Genomic DNA, 12,480 nt, shown 5'->3' with positions numbered 1-12,480 from the left:
ATTACTAACAAGCATAACTGAATAATCAGATGAGGGACAGTTTGCTATGTCTGCTAGGTGGCTAAAGTCTGATCCTCAGGACCTATGGTTTGGATGGTCTGCAACGCTTGGGCCCACAGGGCCTTGAACTCCTGACCGGGTCTGCACGGTCTACATCCGTTTCCACTTATTTATTATTTGTTTAGCGGACACTTGCCTGTCTTAGGCGGGTCAGTGTGAATTCCTCCGTCTTACCTGTCATCGAAACTCATTGCAGCATGGCAATGGCTCTGTCTTAGGTTGCCGAGGTTCCATGTGATCCTTACCCATCTCTGGCCACACGTCCAGCATAAACAGCTGCCATCCGAAGAAGGCAGGGAGGGAGGAGACTGGCTTCGAACCCCAAGTTTTCTATTCTCTTGAATCTTCTTTTTGATAAACCTTGTGTCATTGAGAAAATCTATCAAGATTACCCTTTTAGAGATCCCAAGAAAGTCACCATATTCTTGAGCTGACTTCTCTGCCTTGAATTTGACAGGCCTAGCAGATCTCCTTGAAAACAACGGGGGTTTTTTGATCTAGATCATATTGGTAAATTCAAAACTTTTCCTTGGTTCAATTTATTTAAAATAAAATCTTCATAAACTGCGGTTTAAAAAAAAAGATGGATGGAAAGATTGGCTTTGACCTGCCTGATCTTCTGCAACACTTTTGTTATGTATCCTTTTATTTGAAGGTGCCCTAATGACACTAATACCCTGGACTGCAGAGTCAGTTTGAACTCCTCAGAAATCCTATACAGGGTCAGAACCAACTCAATGGTACTTGACAACAACAACAGTAAAACTAAGACATACGTACTGTTAAGAGAACTTGTCTGCAACCATCCACTGATGCTTGTTTAAACATGTTTTCTTTGGAATAAACTCATGCAATAACAGTACTTTCAAACTTACTCTCATATTACCACCGAGTCAGTTCCAACTCATAGCAGTCATTGAGGACAGAGTTGAACTATCCCATGGGTTCCCAAGGCTGTAAATCTATATGGATATAGACTGCTACAACTCTGGTAGGTTCGATCCACTGACCCTCTGGTTAACAGCCAAGCACATAACCACTACGTTGTCGGCTCCTTTTCAGTGAGGCTTTTGTTGTTGTTAAGTGCCATCAAGTCAGTTCTGACTCATAATGACCCTACATAGGGTTTTGGAAGAGTGGCTGGTGAACTTGTACCACCAACCTTGCTGTTCAAACCAACCTTGCTGTCCAGTGCATTAACCTACAGCACCACACCAGGACTCCTACAAACTAATGAGTTTAGTTTACATAATGAGTTTTTAGCATATCTAGCCATCAGTTGAAAATTTGAGTGTAAGTTGAACAAAGTAAGTAGTTCTTAAAGAAAGGTTGCTTAAATATATATGTAGTGATGAAATGAATTTTACAATACTCTCCTCAGGAAAAATGATAAGGAAAGTGAAAATAGCAAGTTCTTTGCACATTAACTAATTTAATGGTCATAATAATGCTATGAAATTGGCACTATTTTTTCCATTTGAGGAAACTGAAGTGTGAAATTTTTGTGTGAACATAGTATGATTTTGATTAAGTGATCTTTTGCAAAACTGAAGAAAAAATGGTCTCATTATTGGATGATTTTAATAGTACTTACTGTGTCTAATTTTTGCCTTAAATTGACTTTAGAGCTTATCTCTTCTGTAAGATGTGATTTTATTGTAAATGCAACTAGAACATTTAAAATTATAAATCATCCTTTACTAGTATATGTGCTTTAAATGGAGATCATAATTTTAAGTTTGTTCTTGATGTAGTGGTATTTAATATGTATACTCAACTGCAGTTCCTGAAATTATGTATAATGTATGTTGTATTTTAAAACATTAACTTTTCCTTAATATGTCTTTATTTTAATTAAAGTTTCATCTAGTATGTTCAATACGCCAGGAATGCAGAGTTTGTTGCAACAAATAACTGAAAACCCACAACTCATGCAGAACATGTTGTCTGCCCCCTACATGAGAAGCATGATGCAGTCACTAAGCCAGAACCCCGATCTTGCTGCACAGGTGAGTTGTGATGATTTCCCAAAGAACTATGTAGTTTAAATTGAAGTAACCTAATCAAATAATTGTTATACCGGCTCATTTGTTGTATATTTGTCCCAATCTTAATATATTAGAAATGTAGGTAAGCTACCTCTCCAGGTTTTTGGACAGTTTGTGTTATTCTAATAAGTTAATAATACATAAATAATTGTCCCTGTCATTCACTGGTTAGAAATGCCTATGGGTATACTTTTTGTTTGCAATTGATGAGGTTAGAAGTTAAATACAAAAGATTTGGATTGTTCTTCCTTTTGAAGATACATTCTTCAGTGAAATTGAAGTCTTAAAAGTCTTTACAAACTGTTGATGCATTTAAAATGCATTTATTTATTAGGTTACTCAGAATCTGAGGTATAGTCATGCTCAAAATGGCAGTTACAAGAAGCAGAGATGTAATTTCTACTTTTTTTCCCTTTGAAGTTTAGTAAACTGGTCCTTTAAGTTTTTTAATTTTTGTTTCCTAGGAGCCCATAAATGAGTAAATTTAGCTGATCTCAATTTACATTACAATCACTTGGGGAATTTAAAAAATAATACAGATGCATGGCCTCATCATCAGAGAGCCCCCACACTCCTCTTCTAGTTTCCAACTGTACTTCTCATTGACCTGAGATATTTTGAAGTAATTGCATTGGTCCCTGCACCACGCTTTGGAGAAATGTAGAGAATGCGAAAGAACCATGAAGAATGTGAAATATGCCTGGATCATCTGTAACTTGTATTTACTGTATATTAAAAGTACTTCTTCTCAGGTGTTAGCAATCTGAAATACCTTCCCTCTGAGATTTTGCAAGCATTTAAAATTTATCTTTTTTCTTCATTGTGTTAAGTGGTATTTTCTTTTCTAAACTCTGGAACCATATTGACTCAGGAATACAGCAGATGTCTTTGAGAGGCATTCTTTAAGTACACTAATTTATCTCAAAATTTGTGGAGTTAGAAAAAACATTAAAATTTAAAAAAAGTTTCATAGTCTTTTAATGTTGCATGTTTTAGGTAGGTTTTATTAGCATTACATGCTTCAACTAATTGTGAGCTGATTTTGACAGTGAAATCAGTATGTATGTAGAGTGATCCTATTTGTTTTTAAATGTATATTTTGCTAATTAATAATTAGTATTGAAGTTAATGCGCCAGACTGCAAAACCATTTGAATTGTAAGGTTGGCCGGTTAAAGCTCACCAGCTGTTCTTCGGAAACCCTGTGCAGGGTCTCTATGGGTCTGAACCGACTTGATGGCTCTTAAAAACAACAACAAATTGAAAGTATATGTTGACTTTACAAGTTGTCTTTAACAAGCACATCCCCAACCATTTTTAGTAATTACAATAACTATGAAGTTAAGTTGATCAGTTTCGTAGTTTTTTTTATTGTAAAGCAAAATATTGAAGGCTAGAATGAAGTCTTTTATTATTGATAATTTAGAAACTTTTATCTATAGATGGATAGCAGCATGTTAACAGATTAAAGTTTGTAATTTCTATATTGTATTGATTTTTCAATAAAAATAAATGAGAATAAAAGCTAATAATTATATAAACAGTGACAGGTAAGTTAGGATTGAAGATTGAATAAATGTGAGACAAAGTGCTTTTTTTCTAGGTTGTGATTATATGAACTAAATCCTGAAAGATAAATGTGAGAATATTATTAATATACTCATAATTAATAAGTATTTGACTGCTGGAGCCAGTAAAAAGCAGATTTGTTGTCCCTAAGCGTAGTTATTCTTTTATTTACCCTGAACTTACTGGCTACTATAAATCTGTTGTCTTGATGTTTTCCTGCTTTAGTAATTATACTGAATTTAGATGATCGACTTCTCAACAGTAGATGAACTAAAACAAAGGAAGGGAAACCACTCTACTTCTGGTGCTTAGATGTGGTTAACTTCTCGAGGTCAAGTATACCACCACCAGAGCTTTGACTTTAGGCAGGTAGTTAGGCTATTAGTAAATCATTGTTAGTTGATTTTTCACTGTGTGGGGGAAATTATCTAACATTTTCCCTTTTCAAAGCTACTAACTAGAATTTACCTGTTTCTGGTTGATTGTGACTGTTTAAACTTAATGACTTACTGAAGGTTAGGAAACTTGACACTTTTCAGTGAGCTGAAATTCAGATGTTAATCTTGGTGTTCTCAAATGGATTTACATCTTCCAGGTCCTCAAACCCTTTCCCCAGAGATTTGTTGGTGCTACTCCTGGCTCATTTCTAGCTACCAACTCCATTTCTGTAGCAAGTTGGTTGTTGTCTTGTGGTGTTATTTTATGGATCTAGTATCTGTAGTAGGCAGGTAGATGTGGTGGTTCCACATAGGAATTTTCTCTGTGCTTCCATGTTGAGCCATGTGTAGTTTCATGCATTGCTGCTTATGTTTACTTTGCCAAATGTGGTGGGAAATGTATCCTTCTAAATGTCAGTCTCATTTGTCTTTAAAGGTAGATACTCATATTTGCTCAAAGAAAAGCCAAAGAACATAAACGCTTTTATGTATTTTATTTTAGGATATTGCATGCCTCCTTAACATAATCACCATTCTCACTGAGAGAGAAGTCTCAATTTTTTTTTTTCAAGATCCCACTTGTGGACAGTGCCTTCCCTTCTTTTTTTTATTAATGTTCTACCTTCCTCCTGTCTAAATGCCAACTTAGGCACTTGGGGGAAGATAGAATATTCAACAAGGTACATGACTTGTTTCAGATATTTCCAGTAAAATTGTTTGAACACTTGCCCCATAGATGATGCTGAATAATCCCCTATTTGCTGGAAACCCTCAGCTTCAAGAACAAATGAGACAACAACTCCCAACTTTTCTCCAACAAGTGAGTAAGAAAAGATGCTAGCTATCTTTGGTAATGATTTGCTTGAAAAAGTTTGATGGTTAACAGTGTCCTTACTTTTTTTTGGCTGATAGCAAAACAGAATAGAGACAGACAGATAAAGCCATCAATTCAAAGAGAAGCCAGCTTGATCTTAAAATGAGCCCATTTCACTGCTAATTTTTTGTTTATATTTCTTAAACATCAAATTTGAGGAAAGAACCATTTTGTCTTGATTTTGAGGACTTAGCAGTTTGAATGCTTTGTTAATTTCATTAACCATTTTCTTTTACTTTAAAGTGCTTCACTATGCCATGTTATGCTTTATTGTTTAACTAATCTCGAGTAACAGGAAAGAGCTACCCTATCCTATCTTACAAGTTTGGTTTCTTTGTAATGTTTTCATTTCATCCAAATCTAATACAAAGTTTGTTTTCCAAGGGGTAGATCTCATTACCTCAGACTCAGAATTAGCAAGACTAAAATTGTCTGTGTTGCCATAGAAGGAAGATAGTATTATAAAATGCATTTGGGATAGCCCTAGTACTTGATTATTTCAGTAGTGAAAAGATGAAAGACTTGTTGTTTTTGAAACTGGTAGTTCTAGAGCTTTGACATACTGTGCCAAGTGATGTTATAGACCATTACCCAAGGTTTAGTTAGTGTGTCTTTGAGATCTATTGTAATGATGTAAACCTATGTTTCTTGGTCAGGTAGGTGGTAAAATAGTCATGGTAACTCAGGATGTATTTACTTTCAAATTTGAAACTATTGTTTTATCAAGTGTAATTTCACTGGTAGAATTGTTATGTCAGTGACTTATATCACTTGGTTAGGAGAATTATGTGGCTTTCACCATATTACCATAATTATATGAATTGTGTATTTGGAATTGTCTATTAGGAAATAATACTTTTATCTTTTGTTGGAGAAGAGGAATAGTTTTGGCTTCCAGAGTAGCTCCTGATTGTCTTTGATTATAAACCTTGCTTTCATGTTCATGTAGTAGTTCTCTATACACTAGATTGTGTCAAAGAAGAGGTGCTTGTACTTACTTTGGGAAAGAAATTATAAATTGTCATTGTCTAGTAACAGGTTTTACATTTTCTCCAGAAACATAGCAAAGAAAAGACTTAGAGTAACCTTTCAGTGGTTCTACTTCTCTTGTAACCCTGGTTTTCTTTCTTCCTTAGATGCAGAACCCTGATACACTGTCAGCAATGTCAAACCCTAGAGCGATGCAGGCTTTGTTACAGATTCAACAGGGTTTACAGACATTAGCAACGGAAGCCCCCGGCCTTATTCCAGGGTAGGTTTAATTAGGAAAATTTATGAAAGTTCATAATGATACATTCTCTCCCTGGGAATTTCAGATTTCATAACTGCTCTGTCTCTGGTTTTTGAGATTGTTTTTAAGTGAGATTACTTAAAGCTAAAAAGGATTCTTTTAGGAAAACAGTTAATATTGTTATGTCTACATGTAACCAAGCTATCATCTGGTCAGGCCTCTTGTTTTATGGTGGTTGTTGTTAAGTGTTATCATGTCAGTTCTGACTCATAGTGACCCTGAATAGGGTTTCCAAGGAGAGATGGTTCAGTGCTTATCCTGCAGCACAAAACCAGAAATCAGTTTAGACTTATTGCTTATTTTTGCTTTCCCTAGGTTTTCTCCTGGCCTGGGGGCATTAGGAAGCACTGGAGGGTCCTCGGGAACCAATGGATCTAGTTCTGCACCTAGTGAAAACACAAGTCCCACAGCAGGAACCACCGAACCTGGACACCAGCAGTTTATTCAACAAATGCTGCAGGCTCTTGCTGGAGTAAATCCTCAGGTAATGATTCTTTTCTGTTCACATTTTACATTCCTTAATGTTAAAAATTAATATATTTAAAAATACATATAGGAAAGAAAGTGAAAATTTAGCTGTTCTATAGGGTTTGGTTTAAAATGAAAAGCAAAACCGTAAGGATATTGATTCTAAAACATGGCATTATAAAGATTTTGTTAACGTTGGTCTTATGTTATCCATTAAAGGACACATTTTTATAATTATAGAGAAGAAATGCTATAGCCTATTGTCTTTATTTTTCAGAATAGTTACCTTGAGAATACAGTATTTTCGAGTCCCTTTTGAATATTTGAAATGATGTGTTTTATTAAAGTTTGTCAGGGAATAGAGAAACTTGATTATCCCAAGCATCTTCAGGAGGTTTTTCCATATGAACTCTATTCCAGTTTTTGTGTTTTGACTCTGTGCCATGGTTCGTGTTGTTGTTAGGTGCCATTGAGTTGGTACTAACCCATAGCGACCTATGTACAGCAGAATGAAACACTGCCCGATCCTGGGCCAACCTCACTACTGTTGCCACGCTTGAGTCCGTCGATGCTGCCACTTGGCCAGTCCATCTCATTGGGGGTTTTCCTCTTTTTCTCTGACCTCCACCTTACCAAACATGATATCCTTCCCCAGCGACTGGTCCCTCCTGACAATATGTCTGAAGTATGAGAGATGAAGTTTGGCCATAGTGGCCTCCAGGAAGCACTCTGGCTGCACTTCTTCCAAAATATATCTATTGGTTCTTTTGGCAGCCCATGACACTTTCAATATTCTCCGCCAACACCATAACTCAAAGGCATCAATTCTTCTACGGTCTTCCTTATTCACTGCCCAGCTTTTGCATGCATTTGAGGTTATTGAAAATACCATGGCTTGGGTCAGGCACATCTTAGTCCTCAAGCTGACACATCTTTGCTCTTCAACACTTTAAAAAGGTCTTGTGCAGCTGATATGCCTAATGCAATATGTTGTTTGATTTCTTGACTGCTGCTTCCATGAGTGTTGATCATTGATCCAAGAAGAATGAAGTCCTTGACAACTTCAATCTTTTCTCTGTTGATAAGAATGCTGTTTATTGGTCCAGTGGTGAGGATTGTTGTTTTCTTTACATTGAAATGTAATCCATACTGAAGACTGTGCTCTTTGATCTTTATCAGTAAATGTTTTTTAAGTCCTCTTCACTTTCAGCAAGCAAAGTTATGTCTTCTGCATATCGCAGGTTGTTAATGAGTCTTCTTCCAATCCCGATGCCACATTTTTCTTCATAGAACCCAGATTCTCAGATTATTTGCTCAGCATACAGGTTGAATAAGTATGGTGAAAGAATATAACCTTTTCGGACACCTTTTTTAATTTTAAAACATTCAGTGTTCCCATGTTTTGTTCGAACAACAGCTTCTTGGTCCAGGTACAGACAGATTTCCTCATGAGCACAATTAAGTGTTCCGGAATACTCATACTTTGCAATGTTGTCCATAGCGTGTCATGATCCACACAATCAAAAACCTTTGCGTAGTCAATGAAGCACAGGTAAACATCTTTCTGATAGTCTCTGCTTTCAGCCAAGATCCATTGGACATCAGCAATGATATCCCTCGTTCCACAGCCTCTTCTGAATCTGGCTTGAACCTCTGGAAGTTCTCTGTCAATGTATGATTGTAGCCATTTCTGTATTTATTACCTTTAGCAAAACTTTACTCTCATGGGATATCAAAAAGATTGTCCGATGATTTCAACATTCCATTGTGTCACGTCTCTTGTAATGGGCACAAATAATGGATCTCTTCCAATCAGTCAGCCAGATAGTTGTCTTCCAAATTTCTTAGCAGAGATGAGTGAGTGCCTCCTGTGTTGAAAGATTTCAGTTTTTATCCCATCAAAATCTGGTGCCATGTTCTTTGCCAATTCCTTCAGTGCACCTTGGACTTCTACCTTCAGTATCATTGGCTCTTGATCATATGCTACCTCTTGAAATGGTTGAATATTAATCATTTCCTTTTGGTACAGAGCCTCTATGTATTCCTTCCATCTTTTCTTGATGCTTTCTGCATCATTCAATAATTTGCCCAGAGAATCTTTCAATAACAGTAGTTGAGGCTTGAATTTTTTTCTACAGTTCCCCCAGCTGGAGAAATGCTGAGTGTGTTTGTCCTTTTTGATTTTCTGATTCCAGATCTTTGCACATTTTGTTGTAAAATTTGGGTTTATGTTCGCAGCTGGTCTTTGAATTCTGTTCAGCTCTTGGACGTCCTCATTTCTTCCACTTGTTCTCCAGCATCTGTACGCTGGAGAGCAAGTTTCAGTGTCCTTTCTGACATCCATTTTGATCTTTTCCTTCTTTCTTATTTTCTCAATGACTTTTTGCTTTATTGATGTATGATGTTCTTGATGTCGTCCCACAACTCTTCTAGTTGTCAGGCTTAAGTGTCTAATGTATCAAATCTGTCCTTCAGATGATCTGTAAATTCAGGTTGGATATATTTAAGGTCATATTTTGGCTCTTGTGGACTTGTTTTCATTTTCTTCAGCTTTAGTTTGAATTTGCATGTGAGTAATTGATGGTCTGTTCCACTGTCTGCCCCTGGCCTTGTTTTGACAGATGATATGGAGCTTTTCCATCATCTCTTTCCGCACATGTAGTCAGTTTGATTTCTATGTATTCCTTCTGGTGAGGTCCATATGTATAGTCATTTTTTATGCTATCTAAAGAAGGTATTTGAAGTGAACAAAACATTGGTTTTTCAGAATTTTATCACGTGTTCTCCATCTTCATTTCTATCCCTAAGGCCATATTTTCCCATTACTGATCCTTCCTTTCTGCTCCCAACCTTTGCATTCCAATCACCAGTAATGATCAGTACATCTTGATTGCATGTTTGATCAATTTCAGATTGAAGAAGTTGGTAAAATTCTTCTATTTCATCCTCATTGGCTTTAGTGGTTGGTGTATAAATTTGAATAATAGTGGTATTAACTGGGCTTCCCTGTAGGCGCATGGATATTATCCTATCATCGACAACATTGTACCTCATGACTTACCTGAATATGTTCTTTTTGACAATGAGTGCAACACTATTCCTCTTCAATTTGTCATTTCCAACATAGTAAACCATGTGGTCGTCAGATTCAAAATGGCCAATACCAGTCCATTTCAGCTCACTAATGCCTAAGATACCAGTGTTTATGTGTCCTATTTCATTTTTGACAACTTCCAGTTTTCCCAGATTCATACTTCGTACATTCCATGTTCCGATTTTCAATGGATGTTTACAGCTGTTTCTCTTCATTTTGAGTTGTCCCCCATCAGCAAATGAATGTCCCATGGGCTTTTCTCCCATGGGCGCCATCAGGGTCTGCTCTACTTTTAGGAGGCAGCTCTTCCCCAGTCGCATTTTGAGTGCCTTCCAACCTGAGCGGCTCATTTTCTGACACTGTATCTGACAGTGTTTCTCTGCTATTTTCAGTGACTAAATACTTGGAAGTAGTTCGTCACTCTTTCTTCCTAGTCTGTCTTCGTCTGGAGGGTCAACTGAAACCTGCCCACCGTGGGTGACCCTGCTAGTATTTAAAATACCGGTGGCCTAGCTTTCAGAATCACAGCAACTCACAAGCCACCCCAGTATGACAAACTGACAGATGAGTGGTGGATTGTTCATGTATACAAAGATAATTGCTAGTATGGCAGTATACTTTGAGCAAATTTAAACCTATTTTAGTAGTTTGTCCCCACTTTTGGATGATAAAAATATATAAAAGGTCTGTTAGAATGCTTCCTGATTCCAAACTTTAATTAAACACAGTTAACAAAGAGAGCTCTATCTTCTACGTTCCATTCTTGACAACTAACAGGTAGTAGGTACTCAGTAAATGCTTATGGAATAAATAAGAAAAACTAGTATTGTGTTTGTCAGAATGGCCAGGATTGATGATTTATGTATTTTTGTCTTAACTCACTTCTGAACACAGATGGCTGAGTTGTTAGAAGTATAGTTTGTGGACTGGAAAGTAGAACTCTCTGAAAAACTGGACGGTGCAGCAATTGAATCCATGTTTTAAAACCTCTGTTGGAACTTTACACTGTCTTTTGTAGATACCCAGTTGTTAATGGTTGGTTTTCATCATGTTGTTTAAATTTAATAAATTAATTCTATCTTATTATGTACAGATGAACTTATAAGCTTTCCTGCATTTTCATTATATATCTAAGTTACTGTTTAAAAGTTATTAACCTTTTTGTTTTAAGCAGTTATATGATCTATTTGGTATGATTGTTAGTTATAAACTAGATGATGTAGAATTAAAAGTTGCCAATAGACTTAAATTTCTTGAATATATTTTATGAAAGAAGTGTTTTTAAAGCTTAGTAGATTAGCATACATTATTAAAAAGCAATTACAAATTCTAAAGTTACTTACATATGATATGGAATGATTTTCCTTAGAGTTTAATTTTTTTTCATTTTTCGTAGCTACAGAATCCAGAAGTCAGATTTCAGCAACAACTGGAACAGCTCAGTGCAATGGGATTTTTGAACCGTGAAGCAAATTTGCAAGCGCTAATAGCAACAGGAGGTGATATCAATGCGGCTATTGAGAGGTTACTGGGCTCCCAGCCTTCATAGCAGCATTTCTGTAACTTGGAAAAAAAATGTAATTTATTTTTGATAACGGCTCTTAAATCTTTAAAATACTGCTTTATTTCATTTTGACTCTTGGAATTTTGTGCTGTTGAAAACAAACCCAATATGATACATTTTAAGGTGGAAGTACAGTAAGATGTGTAGGTTTTTCTCTGTGTGTTTTTTTGTTTTGTTTTGTTTTTGACCAGTGGGAATCAATGCTTTTTCATTTAAGGCTATTGCATGTATCAAACATTTCTGCATTTATTGTAATTTTTTAAAACACTGACAGATAAATCACCGTTTATAGTTGGGTGAACAGATTTTGTCCTGCATCTGTCCAATTTATTTGCTTTTTAAACATAGCCTATGGTAGTAATTTATGTAGAATAAAAGCGTTAAAAAGAAGCAAATCATTTGTGCTCTATAATTTGTGGTACACTATTGCTTATTGTGACTTTGGCATGTATTTTTGCTAACAAAGTGCTGTAAGATTTATACTATTGACAAGGTTGTATTGGTGTGTGTGTGGGTTTTTTGTTCACTTCTGTTTGTATACAATATAATGTTCACATTTGAGAATACCTTTCTAGAAACTTATTGCAATGGGTTAGCTGAGCAAAACACCTATAGCCAAAAGAAGATAAGGAAATACTCTTAAATTGAGTATTATCTAATTGTATAGAATCTTACAGCATCTTTGATAAACATCTCTCTGCAAAAGTGCCGATTAGTCAGATTTGTTGAAAATATAGTAGAAACGCTGATTCTGGTTATCTCTTTAAGGACATTTAATTGTACAGAAACCATAATGTAACATTATCTCAGCATTCACAGATTGACTGTAAATTATCCTCATTTTTGTGCAGACTGAAGGAACAGAGTAGTATACTCAAAAGTGCATTTGCCTAGGACTTTTGAACATCTCCCATAGATAGTTTAGCAGTCATTACAATTTGTAATACTGTTTTCACAGAAAATGTTGTGATGTTTCAGTTATTTTAACCACCATATAAATAATAGAACTATCTTTTGGGTGCATCAGTTTTTCATGTACAGGCAATACATGAGTTTAAAAACGAGTTGTGAGCCAA

At 35.9% G+C, this 12,480-nt stretch overlaps 1 protein-coding gene across 2 annotated transcripts in view; it reads left to right on the top strand.

Moving 5' to 3' along the window:
• UBQLN1 (ubiquilin 1) overlaps nt 1–11,389 on the top strand; it is a 58,300-nt gene extending 46,911 nt beyond the window's left edge. Inside the window, exons 7-11 of one of the 2 annotated variants that reach the window (XM_006834953.1) lie at nt 1,931–2,069; nt 4,850–4,933; nt 6,124–6,239; nt 6,594–6,762; nt 11,237–11,389. In XM_006834953.1, coding sequence (XP_006835016.1) covers nt 1,931–2,069; nt 4,850–4,933; nt 6,124–6,239; nt 6,594–6,762; nt 11,237–11,389 — 661 coding nt within the window. The remainder of the gene's footprint in view (nt 1–1,930; nt 2,070–4,849; nt 4,934–6,123; nt 6,240–6,593; nt 6,763–11,236) is intronic. The other variant, XM_006834954.1, reaches the window with a different exon arrangement.
• The last annotated feature ends 1,091 nt before the right edge of the window (nt 11,390–12,480 follow it).

The sequence above is a fragment of the Chrysochloris asiatica genome, unplaced genomic scaffold (genome assembly GCF_000296735.1).
Source record: "Chrysochloris asiatica unplaced genomic scaffold, ChrAsi1.0 scaffold00014, whole genome shotgun sequence".
NCBI classification, from domain to species: Eukaryota; Metazoa; Chordata; class Mammalia; order Afrosoricida; family Chrysochloridae; genus Chrysochloris; species Chrysochloris asiatica.
The sequence above is the reverse complement of the archived record's forward strand: the minus strand, read 5'-3'. Positions and strand labels throughout refer to the sequence as shown.